This window comes from Rhipicephalus microplus, chromosome X, assembly GCF_043290135.1.
Source record: "Rhipicephalus microplus isolate Deutch F79 chromosome X, USDA_Rmic, whole genome shotgun sequence".
Taxonomy (NCBI): Eukaryota; Metazoa; Arthropoda; class Arachnida; order Ixodida; family Ixodidae; genus Rhipicephalus; species Rhipicephalus microplus.
In genome coordinates this window covers 218,993,687-219,016,197 of record NC_134710.1, presented here as the reverse complement: position 1 = coordinate 219,016,197, position 22,511 = coordinate 218,993,687, and the positions used below count along the sequence as shown (strand labels likewise).

General features: G+C 46.3%; 1 protein-coding gene across 1 annotated transcript in view; it reads right to left on the bottom strand.

Annotated features, from left to right (window-relative positions):
- Positions 1-22,511, bottom strand: part of LOC142775985 (histone-lysine N-methyltransferase EHMT1-like) — a 273,651-nt gene that overhangs the window by 223,763 nt on the left and 27,377 nt on the right. The window contains exons 6-7 of the mRNA XM_075878664.1: positions 12,928-13,038; positions 6,559-6,702 (exon numbers count right to left, since the gene is read on the bottom strand). Coding sequence (XP_075734779.1) covers positions 6,559-6,702; positions 12,928-13,038 — 255 coding nt within the window. The remainder of the gene's footprint in view (positions 1-6,558; positions 6,703-12,927; positions 13,039-22,511) is intronic.

The following is a 22,511-nucleotide window of genomic DNA, read 5'->3' as shown; positions in this document are numbered from 1 at the left end:
GAGTAGGTGGCGGAGTCGCGGCCCTGTGGCTCGCTAAGCGTGAACCCGCGGTGATCATTCGCTGCAGTTAATAGCGGGGTCACCATACCGTCATTCGCTGCAGTTAGTAGCGTGGTCACCATAACATAGACCACCTAAAACCATATTACAATCCCTCTATGGTCTCCTGCCCATGAGTCGCCAGGACGGCTCTTTTCCGGAGGGAGGAAAATGTAGTGAAGAAGATGAGTGCTACTCATAAAGGCAGGGGGTATCACTCAATCGGCGAAGAAGACGACGTTCAGTTGGCTGGGTACTCAGGCTGGTTCCGCCATTATCACTTGAGTTGTCGTGACCGCTCTCCTGTTTTATAAAAAAAAGTGCCACTCTAAAACGCCTCATTTTAATATATATTGCCGCATGTTGTTAGGCACCTGCCGAAGTCCTGCACCGCTTCCTGTTACTTTGAATTCTGCCACACCAACGGACAAGCCAAACGCGCCAAGCTATAAACGCGCCATGCAACGCTGGCTGCACGTGTCACCACATCACGCGCTGGACAAGGAACGCTGGCGGTACGCGCCAAGCTATAAACGCGCCATGCAACGCTGGCTGCAGGTGTCACCACATCACGCGCTGGACAAGGAACGCTGGCGGTTTTTTGGGGTCAGCTCAAGGCGAGACGCAAGAGAGGTTGACGAGGTTTTGACCAGTGAGCTCACAACCTTTGTGTATTTAGTTGACGGGCACAAGTTCGCCATTAATAAATAGCTGTTTCAGCTTCCGGCACTGTATTTGTTCGTTACAAACCGGTGGAGGTGCGGGGTATGATTCCAAGCCCATCTCAGCATAGGGAACATAGCCCAGAACCCCGAAGGTTGGAGCCAGCGCTGTTGAGTCCCGTACACCAACGAACGAGTCGTCGCCTACGAGGTGAGCAGCCCGAGTTTGGTGCCCTCTTCGATTCTTCGAGACCAGCGGAGGACGTAAGTTCCGGAGCCCCTGCAATGGCCACCCAAGCGACTTCATTTCCATCGCATATCGTCATGGACCCGCCCCACATACCAGAGGTATTTCACAGTGATATTTTCGAGGATTCCGAGGACTGGCTTGACGGTTTCGAACGTGTTGCCAGACTGAACGGTTGGAACGAAGACCGGAAACTTCGCTACGTCTACGTGGCACTGCAAGATTCCGCACGTACGTGGTTCGAAAACCACGAAGCGTCCTTATTATCGTGGGACGACTTTCGAAGAGAGTTTCTTGCTACGTACTCCAGTCAGTAGACATTGACAGAGAGCTCTCGTTATCTCAGAAGCAACAGATTGCTGACCTCATCAGAGAGTTCGCCGAGTGCTTCTCCACCTCGTCGAAAGTCGGGCGTACTCCCGTCGCAAAGCACCGTATCGTGGTCGAAGAACCCGTGAGACCTGTGCATCAGCGCCCATACCGAGTAGCGCCAAAAGAAGGGGAAGCCATCAAGAACCAAGTGCAGGAAATGCTCAACGATGATGTAATCCAGCCATCCAACAGTTCGTGGGCATCACCGGTAGTGCTAGTCAAAAAGAAGGACAACACTCTGCGGTTTTGCGTTGACTACAGAAAGCTGAACCAAGTCACAAAGCGTGATGTTTACCCACTTCCACGGATCGATGATGCCTTGGATAAGTTACGCAATGCTCACTTCTTTTCATCATTGGACTTAAAAAGTGGATATTGGCAGATAGAGATGGACGAACGAGATCGCGAGAAGACGGCGTTTGTGAACCCAGACGGACTATACGAGTTCAAAGTGCTCCCTTTCGGTTTGTGCTCTGCTCCCGCTACCTTCCAGATAATGATGGACACTGTGCTCTCCGGACTCAAGGGGCAATCGTGTCTCGTCTACCTCGACGATGTGGTGGTTTTTTCTTCCACCTTCGAGCAGCACATCCACCGACTGAGAATTGTACTGGATGCCATTCGGGTGGCAGCACTGACCATCAAACCGCAAAAGTGTCACTTTGGATTTCGTCAGCTTCGGTTCCTCGGGCACATAGTTAGTGCGGAAGGCGTCCGCCCCAACCCGGAAAAGATTGCAGCAGTTGAAAATTTTCCGAAACCGCAAGACAAAAAGGCCGTCAGACGATTCCTGGGACTATGTGCCTACTACAGACGCTTTGTTGAAAACTTTGCTAAGGTCGCTGAGCCTTTGACACGGCTAACAAAAGAAAGTGTACCATTCTCTTGGCGGGACGAACAAGAAGCGGCTTTCTCAGAGTTGCGACGCCGTTTGCAGTCTCCTCCAATACTTGCCCATTTTGACGAAGAGGCCGATACAGACATACATACCGACGCGAGTAACGTTGGCCTTTGTGCCATCCTCGTTCAGTGGCAGAATGGAGAAGAAAAGGTCATTGCTTACGCGAGCCGCACTCTATCAAATGCTGAGTCTAATTACTCAGCGACAGAGAAAGAGTGTCTCGCAGTTATATGGGCCATCAGCAAGTTTCGCCCATACCTCTACGGCAGACTGTTTCGAGCAATCAGTGATCATCATTCATTGTGTTGGCTGGCAAACATCAAGGACCCTTCAGGAAGGCTTGCTAGATGGAGCCTGCGTCTGCAGGAACACGACATCACTGTGGTCTACAAGTCCGGTCTCAAGCACAATGACGCGGATTGCCTGTCTCGCGCACCTGTTGAGTCTCCATCATCTGACCAAGAACAAGACATCCCATTTCTTGGAGTTCTGAATGTGTCGGAGATGGCTCGTCTTCAGCGAGAGGACCCGGAACTACGCCCGCTTATCCAATACTTGGAGGGTCACCAAATTGAGGTACCACAAGTTTTCGTCTGCGGTTTGACATCCTATATCCTCCGGAACGACGTCCTATACAAGCGCAGCTTCGTAAACACCGGTGAGACGTTTCTGCTTCTTGTACCATCATCACTGCGAGCAGAAATCTTAGAAGCGTGTCATGACGACCCATCGGCTGGCCGTATAGGTAGTAGCCGCACTTTGGCCAGAATTCGCCGGAAGTATTATTGGCCGAAATTAAGGGATTCGGTGCACCATTATGTTAAGTCATGCCGCGATTGCCAGAGACGTAAAATACCACCATCGAAACCAGCGGGTCTGTTGCAACCAATAGAGCCACCAAAAGGGCCATTTCAGCAAGTGGGAATGGATTTGCTTGGTCCATTTCCTCTCTCTTCATCGGGAAAGCGCTGGATTGTTGTAGCAACAGACTACATGACTCGATATGCTGAGACATCACCTCTCGCGAAAGGAACGGCGAACGAAGTAGCCCAGTTTTTCGTCACTCAGATTGTACTACGACATGGCGCACCACAGGTTGTCATTAAAGACAAAGGAACAGCATTTACTGCCCGTTTGATGCAGTCTGTTATGAAGCTCACCCACACCGATCATAGAAGGACTACAGCATACCATCCGCAAACAAACGGATTAACCGAAAGGCTCAATAGAACTCTCGCCGACATGATCTCGATGTATGTGGACGTTGAGCACCAGACATGGGACAGTATTTTGCCTTATGCAACATTTGCGTATAATACCGCAGTACAAGAAACGACACACTTCACGCCATTTCAACTTGTTTATGGTCGGACGGTCACAACGACCTTAGACGCGATGTTACCTGTCAATGATTCGAATGAGAGTGACCCACACATCAGCGACTACATAGAAAGGGCAGAAGAGGCACGGCAATTGGCAAGACATCGTATCATTTTGCAACAAGCCTCCGATGCAAGTCGCTATAATCTGAAGCGGAGACACGTACAGTACAATCCCGGAGACAAAGTGTGGGTGTGAACGCCTATACGCGCACCTGGCCTATCGGAAAAACTGATGTGGCGCTATTTCGGCCCTTACAAAGTACTTCGCCAGTTAGGAACGCTAAACTACGAAGTGATTCCTGAAGGGCAAGTGTGCTCAACCCGACGCAGGAATCGCCCAGAAGTCGTACATGTAGTACGAATGAAACCGTACTACGAAAGGCACTGAACGAGACAACGGATAAATGTGCTCAAACATCAGATAAATACTCCTTTACAAAACTGTTCGACGTCAGCGTAAGCATCGGGACGATGCGTTTTAGGAGGGGGACTAATGCCGCATGTTGTTAGGCACCTGCCGAAGTTCTGCGCCGCTTCCTGTTACTTTGAATTCTGCCACACCAACGGACAAACCAAACGCGCCAAGCTATAAACGCGCCATGCAACGCTGGCTGCACGTGTCACCACATCACGCGCTGGACAAGGAACGCTGGCGGTACGCGCTAAGCTATAAACGCGCCATGCAACGCTGGCTGCAGGTGTCACCACATCACGCGCTGGACAAGGAACGCTGGCGGTTTTTCGGGGTCAGCTCAAGGCGAGACGCAAGAGAGGTTGACGAGGTTTTGACCAGTGAGCTCACAACCTTTGTGTATTTAGTTGACGGGCACAAGTTCGCCATTAATAATTAGCTGTTTCAGCTTCCGGCACTGTATTTGTTCGTTACAATATATATATATGGTGTGTTAGCTAACTTGGCCCAAGATTTTTTTTTAAAAAGCCTGCGTTTTGCAAAAGTTCTACCTGCTATATATTAGTGCTAGTCGCGTGTACTTACAAGCTGGATTTTTTTCATGACTAGGTGCTAATTAATTGATCCTTTATTCAGCCAACTTTTTTATTTTTGCTCAAATCAGTAAAATATTGACATCATGTTGTAGCTTGCATCAAATAAACTCAAAATCAAGCATTTGCTCTTGGCTGAAATCTGCTTGGTTGTTTTGTTCTAAGAAAAAAAAAACCAAGGCATGTTCAAGAAAAAAAACCAAGGCAGGGAAAACACATGAACTATGAAATAGGCATGGGCTCGCGCACGACTCTTCAGCACTCCATCTACAGATAGAGGGCTGAAGAAATTAGTATATCTTGTAAACACACTTGTGATTACCATGCTAGTGAACATTAAATAACCACAGAAGATTAACAAAAGCAACACACCATCAGAATAACTTTCTATCTCTGACAGCAAGACCTTTTTGGAGGGAGAAATTCCCAAGCGAACAAAATTACTTCAAGAAATGAAGCACCCATAATATTGTGCTTGAAAGATGTGATTAAGCCTCGCAGGGGTGCAACAGTCGAAATAAAATTTGGAGAAATTTTCGGGGCAGCAAAATGTTACTTTTGGAGCTGTAAAATCAAAATTTGGAGCAGTATCAAAAAGAAGGCTTGCATTTAGAAAAAAGATATGTACAAACCATTCAAAGTCCCCTAAATCGTGCAGAGTGAATATGAGCACTGCTAATTTCTTTAAAAAGTAGTATTTTGAGTCACCTCACTCAGAAAACAATGATAAAGTTCACATAAGCATTCGCCATGTCACTCAAATCTTTTGACAGACTCTGAGGATTCAAATGTGAATCAGCCAAGTTGATGACCTTAGGGTGGCAAAAAAGAAAAAAAAATGGCATACTTGTTTTTTTAGGGCTGTACAAATGCTTTACAATGCTCCAAATCATTGCCAGCAACTATTTTAGACGTCAGTAATCATACTAGTACTCACAATTATGTTGCGTATACCCACATGAATAACTAAACAAACTGTGCTGTGTCCCTTAACTTATGCTAACAGCCCCTTCCGCATCTTTAAATGCTTTCCCAAAGGACACCGATGTACTGAAGCAAAGGTGGCCTAAGCAGCGCACTGCATGGGTTAGAACAAGGCCAACAAATTTTCGAACTGCTACAGCATCCTCCACTTTTTTTCTTTCTTTTTTTTTCCACGATAGAGTTAGGTAGGTGCAGGGTACAACTTTTCGCTTCACTTGTAAGGCGCATTTGGCTAGATAAGGTAACATCGGCATGCGCTCGTTGGGAAAGTGGCGGCACAGCTTATTTATCGTATGTGTCGTTGCTATGGCAACCAACGTGGTCGCCGGCAACACGGGCGTTCGCAGCACGTCGAGTTGTTTCGCACACAGTAACAGCGGCATACGCTTCCAGTTTTAGTTCCTCACGTGCCATAGACGTGTTTGCAGACTAGGATATTCCTATTTGCCGCAAAGTGTTTCAGGCTACGGCAACACATTTTTGTTTTGAAGTTGCACCGTTTCCACTGCGATCAACAGACTGATAGACGCACGGCGTTCTTTATCTGGTCAATTGCATTTCGAGAGTGTCCTAGCGTTGTTTAGGGTAAGGGTCGGCGCGCATAGATCCCCGAACTGATTGAGGATGCAAACTATAGGTGTCCAACGTGGCCTTCATTCCTCCCTCAAATTAGCGCAACTAAGAACATTTTGAGGCTGGTTGGGCATTTAGGCACAGCATGGCGTACTTTCGGCCAATTTCATGGTTTTGGCGAAGCTCGGCACAAAAATTAGGAATTGTATCTAATTGGCACAATTTGCCCAGCTGTTGCACCCCTAGCCTAACCACGGATGAAAATAGTATGCATTGTCTTGACAAAACAACAATAAAGTATTTCCATGAAAGAACAAGTTCACTATGATTTGTAAGACCCGATAAGATTTTTACTCCTCAAGAACTGCAGGCAATGAGACAAGTGTAACTCACTTGGGTGCAGAAGACGCCACAATGGGGACAGCAGTGGTGCAGTCGCAGCCGGTGCTCATGTGCACCACAAAACGCTCCAAAAGGCATCCTAACTGAAGCCCGTTTTAGTGCCTGTGACTTAAGTGACTGCGTGCATCCTACAACCTGTAACATTAACACACGAGACAAAAAAAAACCTGAAGGAGAAGTATTTTAAATTTTCAGCATTATGTCTAACACAAACATCATGTTCTTCTGAACTGTAAAAAATGCTTTCTCGTTGGCACTACACTGACAAACCACTGCTGTGTACGGAATGAAATTGAAAGAACACTCGGCCCAACCACCTTAAATAATGCTTTGTCAGCACGAACACTTGTCTCTAATTGCAAATTATCAATAAGATGCCCCAATACACAAAAATAAATGCTACAATACTATTGTTAGCTGGAAAAAACAGTGCAAAAAAGACAAGGACACAGAAACACAGTGCACATACAAGCGCTGAACTTACAATTATGTCCTCATCTTTTTTGTGCTGTTTTTCCCAGTTAACAATGTACCAACTCACCCAAATCAAAGTCCTGCTGCAATACTAACCTGTTCACCATGTAAAACCTTGACGGAGTCAAAAATGCATGATACATTACTTTACGGGGGGGCGCTGCTGAGCGCCCACGATGGCAGACGTGCCTGACTTCGGCTCCCTGTTTTCTTGTCAGTTTGAACAGTTTTTTCCACTGATAGACCACAGTTCGTTGCCGCAGAAGTGAATGCCATTTACACGGTGAGCCTGTGTTGCACAGGCAGCGTTTTTGGAGAACCTTTTTCTCTTTTTCTCTGTGTTTTGTGACCTGACCACCCTAAGCCTAGTGAGCAGCTTCAGAGCAGCTTCGAACGTGGCCAAGGGCACAGCTGCCGGCGGCCGCGTTCGCACCGCGTCCGCACGGCCGTGCCGTGCCTGGTGAACCTGTTACGCCCGGCGCATTTCACTCCAAATCTCAAGATGCCTACTACGAAAACGACCACGGCATGCACAAGCGTTCCAGTGAACTTGAGCAATTTCCCAACGCTATCTGAAGAAAACGAGACAATGGATGCAACGCAGTATATGTTGTCATCAGAATCGTCCACCGGACCTCGTGTCAATGACACGGCTGTGGGCTCTTCTACCGGCACCACCAAAGTTCTCGACAACGGGGTACAAAAGAATAACGCCGTGTACTACCAACGCCAAGTGTCACCAAACAGACTGTACGCCGAACGGGTGAGTCGGCCCCGCTATACTGTTTTGATTAGGCCACTAAACAAAGTGCATGTGACAGACATTTCGAAACAAGCCCTTACAGACGCCATAGAGCAAAGCACTCCGTCAACCTATATTGCAGAAATGTCAATTCTCCGCTTTGATATAACCAGTAACTGCGTACGGATCACACTGCGTGACGAAGCTCATTTCCGAAAACTATGCACACTCTCACGCTTAGTGGCAACAGTCAATGATAGCGTGCGAGTAATTTATGTCGACACATCACCTCTTCAGCCACACGGAGTCGGCAGCTCTCGTGGGGTGATAAAGATCACGCCCGGCCTAACAATTGAGTACATCAAAGCGCATCTGCGCTGTGAACAGGCAACAATCACCTATGTGCGCATGCTCGGCAAAACACAGCTGCTGCTTTTGACATTTGATACAGACTCTTGGTGCTTGAATATGAAGTCATCCGTGTTCACGAATATTTTCGCCCAGGAAATATTTCAGTTGGACCATACACATGGCTTTAGACGCTTTAGCAAGCATCTAAAAACCTCCCTCTGCTCATTGGGGGTGATTTCAATGCTCATCACCCTGCATGGGGTGCCTGAAAGCCGAATAAACGCGGAAAATATCTTTACGACGCTATTGAACTCTCTTCTGTGGAAATTTGTAACGCCCCCGACACCCCTACAAGAATAGGACTACATAGAGCGCAAAGAGACAGGACCCCCAGATCTTACCCTCGCCAGCCCCCCAATTGTACAGCACTGGACAGTCTCAGGCCAGTCATTGGGAAGTGATCATCTCCCGATATTCGTGGCACTTCATCAAAAACGCCTCCAGATCAAAACAACAATGATGACTAATTGGAATACTTTTCGTAGTAATGTTACTGGATCATTCTCGACAGTTGAGGGCCTTCTGGAGATTGTTCAACAGGCCCGTGAGCTGGCACGCGAAACAGTGCCATGCGAAGACCATACTCAGCCGATGGATAACCATTTAGGCAATTTATGGAAAGCAGCAGACTATTTAGTCAGAAGATACCGCTCGCAAGGCAAACGACACTCTGACCTCATGAAAATTAAGCACCAATTTAGGCTTATCAATGAATATCAGCTCCAACTTAAAGTGAAGCCTGGCAATCCACCTGCGAACGCCTTGGCCGTGTACCGGGCCTCCAAGGTCTATGGCGCATTTTTCGTAGCCTCAGCGAGAAAGGAAAGGTCAGCCCTCCTTTGGCCGAGCTGTTCCTCAAAGCAGATCCGTCAGTTGTGGAAGACGAAGTTATTACCACTTTCTTTCCTCACGCTTCACTCACTCCGCCTACATCACCGAAAGCCTGCACCATAACGCAACCTGATCCGAATCTCGATCGCCCATTTAGCATGAAAGAAATGCTAGCAGCCATCAAACACGGGCATCCGCTATCGGCGCCTGGCCACGACTGAATCCCATGGCAAGAACTCCGCAACCTCGGAGATGAAGCCCAGGACGCACTTTTGGCGGTAATCAATAACCTCTGGGGCCTCAGGAAATGTTCCGGAGAACCTTAAGCTGTCTCTCATTTATCCTATTCCGAAACATGGAAAAGAGAAGACCCTCTGCAAGAACCTCCGGCCAATATCTTTAACCTCTACTTTATGTAAGCTCATTGAACGCATGATTCACACACGCATATCCCATTACCTCGAGATAACCCGGCCGGGATAACATCCAGCCCAGGCGGGTTTCCGCCCTAACCTCGACACCCATGACTGCCTTTGGCTTCTACGGCGCGTTATCAATCGTACCTCAAGAAAGATGTTACCTGACTACTTGCTGGCCATCGACATGCAGAAAGCACTCGATAATCTTCACCATAACGCCATTCTTGAAGAACTAGCTAAGCGCTACCCAAGTCAGCATGCGCAGACATGGATTCGAAATTTCCTTGCAGCTCGGCCCATTCGCTTAAGCGGTGCATCACCTGGATGGAGCCCGAAAACTTACTACTTGGACAGAGGTGTTGCACAGGGATCTATTTTAGGACCAACGCTGTTTAATCTGGCCATGAGCAGGGTAGCAGAAAACCTTGAACGACGCACACCACGGCTAGATTTGCCATCTACGCCGATAATATTACTGTATGGACAGAGGCAGTGGATTTTTCTGACAAAGAATCAATGCAGACCGAGCTGCAGGCAGCCCTCCTTAGTTTAGAATCCACTCTTAAGGAAGTAGGCCTGCAGTTGACTCCACATAAGACGGAACTTATAAACATAGAAGGCAAGAATCGCACCAACCCGAAAATGTGCATCTCACTCCATATTTGATCACACAGTATACAATCAAAAAAACGGACAAATCAAAGTTTTAGGTTTGCCAATAGCCAGCTGCAACAACCCACAAAAGTGGGTACGTGGACTGCGGCAGTCATGGCCAGCCACGTTACATATGATACGTCGTCTGTCCAACAAATACGGAGGGGCACGACAACAAGCCTGTCGCACTCTTGCAAGAGCTGAGGCAGTTGAAAGATTTTGTACGGCGCACCCATATACACGTTCTCTCCAACAGACATCCAAAATTTGGAACGCCTTCATCGGGCTACTCTCCGTACCATCACGGACCTCCCTAAACACACTAAGATATCCGCCCTTGAAAGCGCAGGGGGCTGGTCCCCTCTGCAAGACATCATCCGTGAAGCCAACACTCAACACCACATCCGCCTGGAAAACATGCTGCAAGGTCGTCACCTTCTGGCCTGGGATTGTCAGCGGCATGATGATGCACCTCTTCTTAATCAGTCCTTACCCCCATGGGAAACTCCAATAGCCTCTCAACTGTTCCGTCGCCCCATATCTCGTCACAATAATACTGCCCGCCAGTTTCTTGCCACGCGACAACTCAGGGAAGCGAGCGTAGATACCATCGACATATACACGGACGCTGCCCTTTTCGATGGCGAAGCTTGTATGGCATGGATCTGCGCGCAGACCACCGAGTACACTGGGTCTACAGGTGCCATCTGCCGAACGGTACCCCTATGCATGTCGAACTACTTGCCATATGGGGAGTGACTGCAAGCCTCCCTTACACTATACAGAAGCCCCTTCGTGTCTTTATCGACTCGCACGCTGCCTACTCGGAAATATTTCGCCCAGCGTCGGAGAATGCTACAGCTGCTGCTATTCAAAGCATCATTCGTAGGCATGAAAAAGCCGGCAGGCCAACAGAAATTATCTGGATGCCGGGGCATACGGCTGTGCCCGGGGGCAATACGGCAGCACACGCCGCTGCTGCTTCCGCAGGTGGGTCGACCAATCTTTTTCTGCCCCCACCACTCAGGGTGAACCCGTATGAGCTCCTAAGTCAAACGGCTCCCTCGGTAGCCAAAATGCACTACGTACGCAGGTCCCTGCGTCATGCTAGTAAAAAACGCATTGCGCAGGATACCCCACCTATCCTATTTTCCAGCAAATGTCCGCTTTCACGCTCCCAAGAAGTCTTCATTAATAAGGCCTACGCGAATTCTGCATACACGCCATACTCTTTAGCAAAATGGCGTCAACCGGACATTGCGACAGTGACGTGCAATCACTGCGGGCTGCGCTGCCGCGCAGACCTTCACCACTTACTGTGGCAGTGTTCTGCATTTGAAAAGAGCGAATGGCCATACAAGCTTTATAAACCACAAATTATCGTGAAGCGCTCCTTACGGACCCGGACATACAGTTATTATTTGCCCAATATGAAAGTCAGAGCGGCCTGATCAGAGTGGTTTAGGCGGGCCGACAAACCACAGTACTGATCCTATACCGCCTCAGTACCAGTGATGGTGAATACAATAAGTGTGAAACCCATGATACTGTGAACTAGTAGTATAGTTAGAAAGTCCTGCTTATCCCTACAGAGGTCCTGTGCCTCCCTTTTTTTTTTTTTTTTCAATAAAGGACTTTCCATCCATTCATTACTTTACTACTTAAACATTTTACAAAAACACTGAATTTTGCACTTGTTCATTTAAACTTCTGTTCAACTTTATTTAGAGATTGGTTTGGTGCTGCTGATATGGATTATCACAAATAACCAGATCATCTGGGGAAAGGAACACAGAAACCAAGGTGATTGAAGTATGTCCAAGATTTATAACTTAATAGCTCCTTATTATTTTAGTATGCTCAGGGGTAGAAGCGGGCTTCAGTATTGTGGAGCAGCTTTGGGAGCTGGAATAATGCAGTTTTGGAACAGCTTCGGAGCAGTGAAGAGGGAGTTTTGGAGCAGCTCAGGATCAGCAAAAGGTATGCTTTGGAGCATGAAATTTAGTTTTAGAGCAGATTTCTCGCGCAATACGTCACTGTTAATTACAATTTTTGCTCTCTGGTAAACACAAAAAAATTCTGTGGTTTTTTTCTGAGCATGCAGTGCTGATCCAGACTTACCCAAAATTCATATTTATTAAGTGAGCGTCAAACTCTGCAAAAAACATATACTTAACACACTACGGTCATTTTTTTTTATAGACTATTTGATAGACCAATTTAGTTGGTTATATTCATTTACCAGTCAATTTTACTTCATTATAACGAGGTTTAAAATGCATTGTTCTCAATAGAGATTTCAAGGGAAATTTCATTTACTTCGTTATATCTATTATTTTGTTATATCCTATTACATTATAACGAAGTTTGAGTGTATATAGAGTCGCATAATAAGGTATGCACACAAACGCCACCTTAGCAAGAATCATGCATTGTGTTAACGTGGCGCAAGGTTCATGCATGATCCGAAATACGTTTGATATGAATGCGGAATTTTGTATGGACATGGTTGCGTTCTTCGCGTAGCCCATGCTTGTTGCTCGGCCAATGATAAAACTTTTAGACTAAATTTGGCGTTGCATGCGTGAATTGCCGTTTAGGCACGGCTTGGTGCAGCAGGTCCGATTGGCACAGCATGGGGCAATTGGATCAGCCCTTCCACCCCTCAATGCTTTGTAACCTTGCTGCTGTGCATCAGGAACACTTATCTCTCTCTCGCTAAAGAGCTGAAACAGTAAAACATGTTCATATACAGAAATATTTGTATACTTAAAACCCCAAGCGCAAGAAAAAAAATAAACAGAAGTGGGAACAGGCACTGTCACTAACCTTGCCTTGCAAGGAGTCCAGACCTTGACAGTGTAGCTGGTTCTCTGTTGCAGGTTGACTTGGCTCATTGCAGGAGCATGGCCACAGGCGTGACGGTGAGTTAGGATCCCACTGCATACGAGGAGAGTCAAAAGATAATATAGGCTATGTTTTTCACATTCTTTCTTTAGTGAAGCCCAACAATACTACAAAAATACAAAAGCATTTCACCCGTACCATAGGCTGTATGACTACAAAATAGAGATGGTACCTGTCTATGTTTTTTTTATTCAAAGGGATCAAAATTGTTGTCAGCGATGTGTCTTCAGCAACAAATCTTACCATTCTTCACGCATTCCAGACAAAACCATCCACACTTATGCACATATGCATCACGCTTACAAGAAACAGTTTCCTATGTAATAAGCAAAAAAATGAAAATTGATAGGAGAGTCCTTTTTTATTGCGCACTGCCAAGGTTTCTAGATTTCGTAACACGGTGCCGAATTGGTATAACTTCAGGCTTTCGGTAGGAAGAGCTTCGTCTTCGCTAATTATACTCTTTAGATACTTTTTAAATACTGCATCATCATCATCATCAGCCTGACTACGTCCACTGCAGGACAAAGGCCTCTCCCATGTTCCGCCAGTTAACCCGGTCCTGTGCTTGCTGCTGCCAATTTATACCCGCAAACTTCTTAATCTCATCTGCCCACCTAACCTTCTGTCTCCCCCTAACCCGCTTGCCTTCTCTGGGAATCCAGTTAGTTACCCTTAACGACCAGCGGTTATCCTGTCTACGCGCTACATGCCCGGCCCATGTCCATTTCTTCTTCTTGATTTCAGCTATGATATCCTTAACTCCCGCTTGTTCCCTAATCCACTCTGCTCTCTTCTTGTCTCTTAAGGTTACACCTACCATTTTTCTTTCCATTGCTCGCTGTGTCGTCCTCAATTTAAGCTGAACCCTCTTTGTAAGTCTCCAGGTTTCTGCTCCGTAGCTAAGTACCGGCAAGATACAGCTGTTATATACCTTCCTCTTGAGGGATAGTGGCAATCTACCTGTCATAATATGAGAGTGCTTGCCAAATGTGCTCCACCCCATTCTTATTCTTCTAGTTACTTCAATCTCGTGGTTCGGCTCCGCGATTATTACCTGCCCTAAGTAGACATAGTCTTTTACAACTTGAAATGCACTATTACCTATCTCGAAGCGCACTCATCATCAAATATGAAAAGAAATATGTGTGGCACATAATATGCAGCAACTTTAGCACCATGGACTTCAAAGAGAGGGAGCCAGCAAAAACACAGAAACACGTACACAAGAAGGTGGTACATACAGATGAATGCAGGGCGTTTGTCCAGCATTTGTCTGTGTGTACCGCCTTCTTTTTGTGCACGTGTTCCCGTGTTTTCGCTGGCACCTCGTCTTTGAAGTGGGTGGTGCACCAGCTGGCCCAACAGCTAGCACTTTTTAACTTTAGAAAATATTTATGCCATTGTGCGGGCCCAGGCCAAGGTTGCTTCTGAGCTTAAAGAAATGATGGTGACATTGCAGGAAAGTATATATCGGATCAATATTAGATTGGAGTGGATAGAAGAGAGAGAAAATATCATGGATCAAAGATTAGGTAAAATTGAAGTATATCTTAACGAGACAGTGGCTCCTGCTATAGAGCGGGAGTGCTCTCAGCCACTCACCCAGCAGGACAAGTCCCCTAGAGGAATGTAACTCAATATGAGTAAACCAAATTTACATAGCCAAGATGGCGGCTTCATTAAATAGTTCATTTGGTATTTGGCAGTGGAATCGTAGAGGGTTCAATGATAAGAAGGCATCCCTGCAGCAGTTCGTTAGAACAAGCAATGTGAAACCTGAGGTTATCATGTTGCAGAAAACTCTGATGTTTAGCATAACTTTGACCGGTTTCAAAGCGAAGGTTAAAGATAATGAGAAGGGCAGAGGGCTCGCAGTAGAAGGTTGGCGTATGTTAGGCATCATCTCCACATGGCGGATTGCAGGATCGAATATATTATGGTCGATGTGATTTCAGGTCGGCAAAGAGCAAGTCAGAGGAGTGTTAACCTGCTTAACTTGTACAGCAGCCCCAGCGACACGAAACAGAGTTTCAAAGCTCTCTCGAGCAAGGCAGCTAATCTCGCTAAGGATGCACAGTTGCTTATTGGACGGGACTTTAATGTGACCTAATTTGTGTGGAAGTATGTCTATAGCACAGCCAAAGGCGAGAGACTATGGCAACAAGCACTAGACTTAAATTTATCTCTCATTACAAAACCTTCCCATCCAATTCGTTGCAGCACGTCGACATGTAAAGATTCGACACCAGATCTTGCTTTTGTTCGTGAGGTGGTGGATTCATCCTGGTGAAATTCTAATATAAATTTTGGCAGTGATCATTACATACTTATGATTACTTTAGAGGTGGCTCCTAAAAAGGAGCAAACATTTAAGCTTGTTGACTGGGATGCATTTAGGAAACGGAGAGAACAAAGATACGAAGATCAGGGCAATGAGTTGACCTTGGAACAGTAGACTAGTCAGCTCAAGAGTTACGTTGAGGCAACCTATAAATAACTTTAAACAGATATGGACACAAATCAAATCGATAGTCGTCTGGCACACTTGTTGGAAGCGAAGCAGTCACTGTTGGCGAGACGGAAGGGTCAGCGGTTCAACAGAAGGCTTAGAAAGCGTATAGCAATGGTTAATAAAGAAATTGAAGACCACTGTCAGGTATTGTGCAAGCAGCAATGGGATGAGGTATGCAATGCTGTGGATGGTGGTATCAAAAGGGGGGCGCCTGGAATTTACTCAGACATTTACTGAATGAGACTAATTCTAAGTCTAATCAGAGGACGGTGATTGGTGAGCTGGTCCACGAGGCGTGCCGAAACTCATAAGAGAAAGAGGTGCTGAAGAATTAGCTGAGAGATACCTTCCACTGCAAACCTGCCAGGCTATATCTGATGTTCTTTTGGAATATAGTAGAAATGAGAATACATTTATTGATAAGCAATTTAATGAAAGTGATACAAGGATGGCATTGCAGGATCTTAAGTCGATCGGCATCAGGGCCGGATGGCATTTCTAATAAAATGTTAAGGACGTTAGACGAGGGGTCTATTGAGTTCCTTACGCGGGAGATAAATAGCCTATGGAAGCAAGGATCTTTCCCAGATGAGTGGAAACTTGCGACTACTGTTCGCATATCGAAACAAGGCAAGAGCGTAGGGCTGGAAAATCTCAGACCAATTCCACTAACATCGTGTTTGGGGAAAGTTGCTGAGCATGTCATTTTAAATAGGCCGACACGTTATGTTGAGGACTATGGTGTCTTTTCGCACTCGATTATAGGTTTTCATTCCGGCCTCTCGACTCAAGATGCTATGCTCAGAATTGAGCATTACTTACTTGATCGGCGGACAAGAAACACTAAGGTACTACTTGGACTTGATGTGGAAAAAGCTTTCGACCATCTCCGACACTCCTTTATGCTACAGGTGCTGTCAGACTTGAATCTGGGGTAACGGCTCTTTCTGTTTGTTAAGGCTTTCCATGAGGATAGAAGGACATGTCTCAAGTAGGGGGAGATCAAGTCTGCAGTCTACAAGTTGGGTTGTCGTGGTACACCACAAGGATCCGTACTCTGGCCAATGTTGTTCAATCTGGTGATGTCAAAGCTAGCCAACGTACTGGACACTGTCGAGGGTACTGGCTATATACGCGGACGACGTCGCAGAATGGAGTGTTGGTGGTAGTGACGGAGAGCTTGCGGCTAGGCTGCAGGAGGTGGTAACGCTTACAGAAAACTCTTTAACTCGTATAGGACTCAAAGGCACCTCTGAAAAGTCAGAGTTGTTAATCTTGAAATCGAAAAAGTTAGGTCGTAGGCCGAAGAATTGGGTACCGAAAGTTGAGATTGCATCGCAGTCGTACTAGCAATGGGTCATTGATACCAAAAGTCAATGCTATTAGGGTCCTTAGTTTTATAATTGAAGCAATTGGATCGAATAGTATAACTATTCAGCGTATTACCAAGAAGACACAGGAGGCCATAAGACTTATCCGAAGGATCTCTATGAAAAGAAGGTGCGATGCGTTTGGTTCAGGCTTTTATTTTATGCCATTTTTAGTATGTAGCTGATATGCTAAATTGGAAAAAGAGAAAGACACATTGGAAGCTTTAATTAGAAAATTCGATAAGGCAGCACTCTGTTTGCCTCTGAGTACGTCAAATGATATGTTGTTGCGGCTGGACTTACATAATACTCTTGATGAAATTGCCGAGGCTCAGCGTATAGCACAGAGAGAGTGGTTGCTGGGTACGCCAGCTGGTAGGTATATCTTGCAGTCAATCGGAGAATCGGTGGCGACTCGTGATGGTGTGCGCCTATACGAGTTAACAATGAACATCAGGACTAATATCATGGTTCATCCTTTCCCGCAAAATGTGCACCCTGTGCATAATGTAGGGAGGCGAATGGCGAGAGCAAGGGCTTTTTTGCGCGAGGCAAAGGATCAGGAGGAAGAGTCTGCGTTGGTTGACGCAGCATAGGAAAGATGCTTATTTGGTGGTGATGGTAAATGGGAAAAGGAGCGTTCGAAATACCACTTCCATTTATACGAAAGATCCGAGGGTCGCTGAGCAGGTGACTTTTGCCCTAGCACTCATTGATTCAGGAAGCTTCAGTATTTAGTGGCTCTCACTCAGCAATTAAGGACTTCTTGAGGGGAGTTATTAGCGAACCGGCTTACAGGCTGCTGCAGGGTAAGGATATCACCCAGCATACCATTAATTGGTTTCCGGCGCACATGGGGTCAGCGGAATGAGCCCCCCATAACCTCAACGAGCTGGCGCACAGGGAGGCACGAGGATTAGTGTGCCGTGCAATTGCTGAGGCAGCTGAATCTGTCACTCCGGAGTTTTTGGGACCAGCTGTTAATGTACAATGATATAACTAAACATTATTACTTAGAACGCAGGCAATTCCCCTAGCCACATTATAGACTTAACGGGCCACAGGCAATTACATTAAAACTTTTGCAGATGCGGACGCACCCCAACCCGGTCGTAATGAATAAAGTTAATCTAGACTGTGGGGCTTCAATTTATTGTAGTAAGAATGGGGGCTTAATCAATTTTGAACACATGCTCTGGCGCTGCTCGGCAATGCCCACTGCGACTTCTCATGGTGAACAGTGATGGCAGCGAATGCTGCACAGCGACATGCTGGCGGACCAACTCAGGGCTGTCGAAAGGGCCTGTGTGGCGGCAGAGGGGCTTGGCCTCTATGTCCTAACGTGGGAGCAGCCAGCATCAGTTCTGGACTGATCCTCAGGAGTTCAATAAAGTTTTCCATAAAATACATAGCATACACAAATACCATGGCATTTTAAATTATGTCCATCATCACCATTCGAATGCAGACACTTTCATTTCAGCCAGAGAATCAAAAAATTCTTATGTGTGCAGCGTTAGCTGGAGTGGGAGCTACGGTGTCTACAAGTGCAAGGGCTGGTTAAACCAGTGATAGATTTTACGACAAAGATACAGAACTAAACATTTGTCCGCCAGAAACACTATGGCTCATCTTGCAATCAGAGCAATAAAGCTGCTTGTCCTGTCAAGATCAAATGCAGAGGTCAAGCGAGTTTTCCCATTGACAGCTACCACTAAAGCTGCCTTTAGGTACAGAATGTCTGATGGTCTTGTAATCTCACTTTTAATAATGAAGTTCGGAGAGAACTTTGCCAGCTTCTGCTTTGATATGTTCGGGTTGGCTACTTTCATGGCTACTTTTCGTGATTTCTTGGCTATCTTTCCCATTTGCAGCCTCGTAAACCTGCACAAAACTCTATAAAGTCCAGAAATTCACATGGGGAAGTCATTTTTAGTTCTTAAAAGATGTGTAAAAAAAGAAAAATAAAAAATTGTCAAGAGGGCCAAATAACAACTTGCAATCAATGGGACGAAAACCTCCAATCTTCTCCTTACCCACCGTGCTATAACAGCAGCTGCTCCCAATCCATTTTCCTGTATGTTTGCAGATGTGTAACTCTAGGAGTGTTAACTAGCAACCCATATAGCCCAAGTAGAGAATATGAAGCATCCTTTTTGCTTAAATAGACCGACGAGTGATATGTCTTCCCCCCCCCCCCATTTTTTTTTTATAGAGTGACAAAAAGCTCATCCTTCGTAGCAGTATCGCTGTAGTAGTTAATCCCAAAAGCACATAGTTATTTTATAGACAGCATTTTTCAATCTGAAAGGCTCCGAGCACAGATGTCCCTTTCCTCCAGCAACGCTGAAAATCGATAGCGATGCCGCTAGCCCTTCTTGCAATTTGTGAAAGCTGTCCTGCTTTCACAGAATTTCTTGTAACTAAGCTCAAGAACCTCAAGTGATAAGCAGATAGTACTAGGTGACAACGCCTCTTGACACGTGCAACCACGCATTATTAGCACTGCCCACGTTAGCCTGTTCTATTTTCTTCAATATCGATGGCCATCAACTTGCGATTGCCACCCGCACCGCCCTGCGGTCCACGCAAACAAATCGCCGAACAGACAGAGGCCAGATTTGAGAAAAGAAAAAAAGAAGCATGCCAGTCACACTGTGGAACGGTCGCCACCGAAACACCAGTCAAACATAAAGCTAAGCCTAAAGCTCGTGTGGCCCAGAGCCGGCACGCAGCGACGCCTCTCAAAGCGCTCGTTGAGAGTTGCAATTACAAAACGGAGTATTGAAAATCCCTGTTCATGAAAACTGTGCCACATGATTTCAGACTCGTCATGAGTCACGAACAAAGCGCCAAGGTGCCCGTTTAAACTGGTTTGAACGCTACTGGTTCTGTGCACCACGGGTTTGTAGAATCATGCAAGTTTCATACCGTGCATTGTAGAAGAGTATTTAGTGCTGCTATTAAGTGGGTCTCTCGCTACCTACAGACAGCGATGTGTGGAACGGCGTAAGCGACTGTTAAGCGTGGACATGAAAACCACGACCACCAGAGCAACGTGCTACACACAACGATGAACCTGAGAGTCAAAACCCCGCTATGCGTGCCACTCGGTTAGGGTTGGCTAACTTGGTGGTTTTGGCTAAATGACAGTGGCTCCAGAACACGCAGTCCAGCTAGCAGAACCAGCACACTCGATGCAAGACAGCACATTTTTGAACGCTCACGCATATTTACAACAGTCCGGAGAAGATTATGGCGGCACCGTGGAAGCCTTCGTCACCAGAAAGGTGCACAGTAAAAAAAACACGCTGGGGCGCATCATCTTTTCTTGGTATTCCTGGTGCTGCTCGGGAAATCATGTAGCCAACTCTGCCTTTTTTCCCTACTGCAGCTGAGGCTGGCACCAAAGTTCTGGCTTGTTTCGGAGCAGTTCGGCCCATTTTTCGCGATTTTTATGCTTTTGAAGCAGCTTAGTGCAAGAAAACTAAAACATATCCCAAATACGCAATATCCGCAGCTGTCTCAACCCTGTAAATGGTTCAACATTATTACACCTGCTACCAAGCCTCCTCACCCAACAAAACACCTGTGTAGAGTAGTTTCCCAAAGCAGTTTCAAGCATTTGCACGGCTCTGTTAGAACACTTGCCGACGTAGAATGCAGGGTTTGAGAGTAGCACGAATGCAGATTTTTTTTCACGGATCGGGATTTCTCGCCCACAACAAATGCTGCTGACATCCCATTTCTTGCGACATAAGTTATGTAACTCTACAGTGTCGCAATTCCAAACAAACTCTGACAGCAGTGGGTACCTTGATGAAGGCAATATCTTGCCTCCAGTTACATTTAATGTTCGATGGTTTTTCTGTCGTGCAACAAAAGACGATAGTCGCTGTTTCATAGCGTTTCATGCCCTATTCCTTGGCTAGCATCTGCATGCAGCATTTGTTCTCCTACACTACAGCAGAGGGAGTTGTGTTCACCGAATTCACCTAAACTTTTTACCTATTTTGGTAGTCCTCCAATTTTAGCTATGCATTACATATAATGCATGATCAGTGCTGGCGGCAACATATTGCAGGTAAGGCCGTTACTCGTAACTGGTTATTTTATCGCTAACTTAGTGATGCACTCGATACCATTTCGAAACTGTAACGGCTCGGTGACGTACTAGCATTACCATTTCTCAGTAACGCGTGATGTCACATTACTCGTTACTTTTTTCACCTTGTGGGTGCAATTTTCCCACAGCTTGCTCCGACAATTCCTTTTGATGCAGTGTTGGACAACTGTTAGCCTGCCAGGCGTGGACAAAGAATGCGCAGGCGGAAACAGTTTTGCAGTAATAGGACAAGTTGACCAGTTGTTTGGGATTCATCGTGAATTTAGTTTACAACACAACACTAGAAACACGAACACAAAAAAGGACATGGTACCGACTCTCGACTGATATTTATTGAAAAGTGAATTGTGAAACATATATATAGCTGAACACGGATATATCGAACTCTAAGGAGATCGTAAATTAGTTTGATATATCGAAAATTCGATATCTAAAAAACACAGGCCCCGAGAGCTTACCTGTAGCAGACCATCACCAACAGTAGGTGCATCCAAGAATGACAACTAATTCCGCACACACGCCGCAACAGAATGTTTTATTGTGTAAATCGTCTATCTTGGCCTGCTTTTTTATTTTCAAAATGAAGTTGCAGACGCTAGTCTCAATCTTATTAAGGCTGTCCAGTTACAAGAGCCCAGTTTCCTCCATGTTTCCAATACAACGGCAAATGAACGCCGAACGCTGCTGCCATCAGCACGGAGTAAGCGCCTGTGGCCAGCACCTCATCCAGACGATCCTCCTTGTCACTTGAGCTGTCGGCCTGGGTATCCCAAGTCCCTGCGACTGCAGCTACTATGTCCTTGTCAGCGAGGCTCGCAACAGCCGGAGAATTGCAGTCCGCTTCCACGAAATCGTCCGCAGACACTTCATGTGGAACAGCTGTCGGGAAGAGAGACAACTTGCAAAACGCGTTGTCTAAGCGCTCGTCATCGTCGTCTTCGCCGGTTTCCGCATGTTCCGCCTGTCAGATGACAGGCTTCCAAAGTTTGCTGCTCCGCCCCTTTGCCTCGATATCTGCGTTGTTCTTCAACAGTGTACTCAGAGTGCTCCGTGGTATCCCGAAGTCGTTCGTGACAGTCAAACATTTCTCACCTGCCTTAACACGCCGATTAGCCTTCAACTTCATCGCAAAATCACGGGTCTTGCGCTTCTTAACGCTGGCCATAGCTACACGAGATGTCGACAATTCAAGGAGTCGGCAGCGGCTTGGCACATCAAGCACGCAAGAGAACGATGCGTAGACGACGCAACAATGGAAGCGAACTCCGGCAACAAAGCGCTTGGGAGGCGATGGTTACCGGCAAGGGCAACAGCAAAAGGCGTGAGCTGTGGTTGGCTGAAAACTCAAAATAGCAACAAAAAAATTTAAAGGCTAAAGGAGAGGTCGTCGGCTCCTTCGTTTCTGCTTTCCAAGCCGACGGGTACGATGAGAAAGAAACAACAACAAAAAAAGCCATTCCGCAAGTAGAAGATCGTGCAGTCCGAGAGCTCTCGC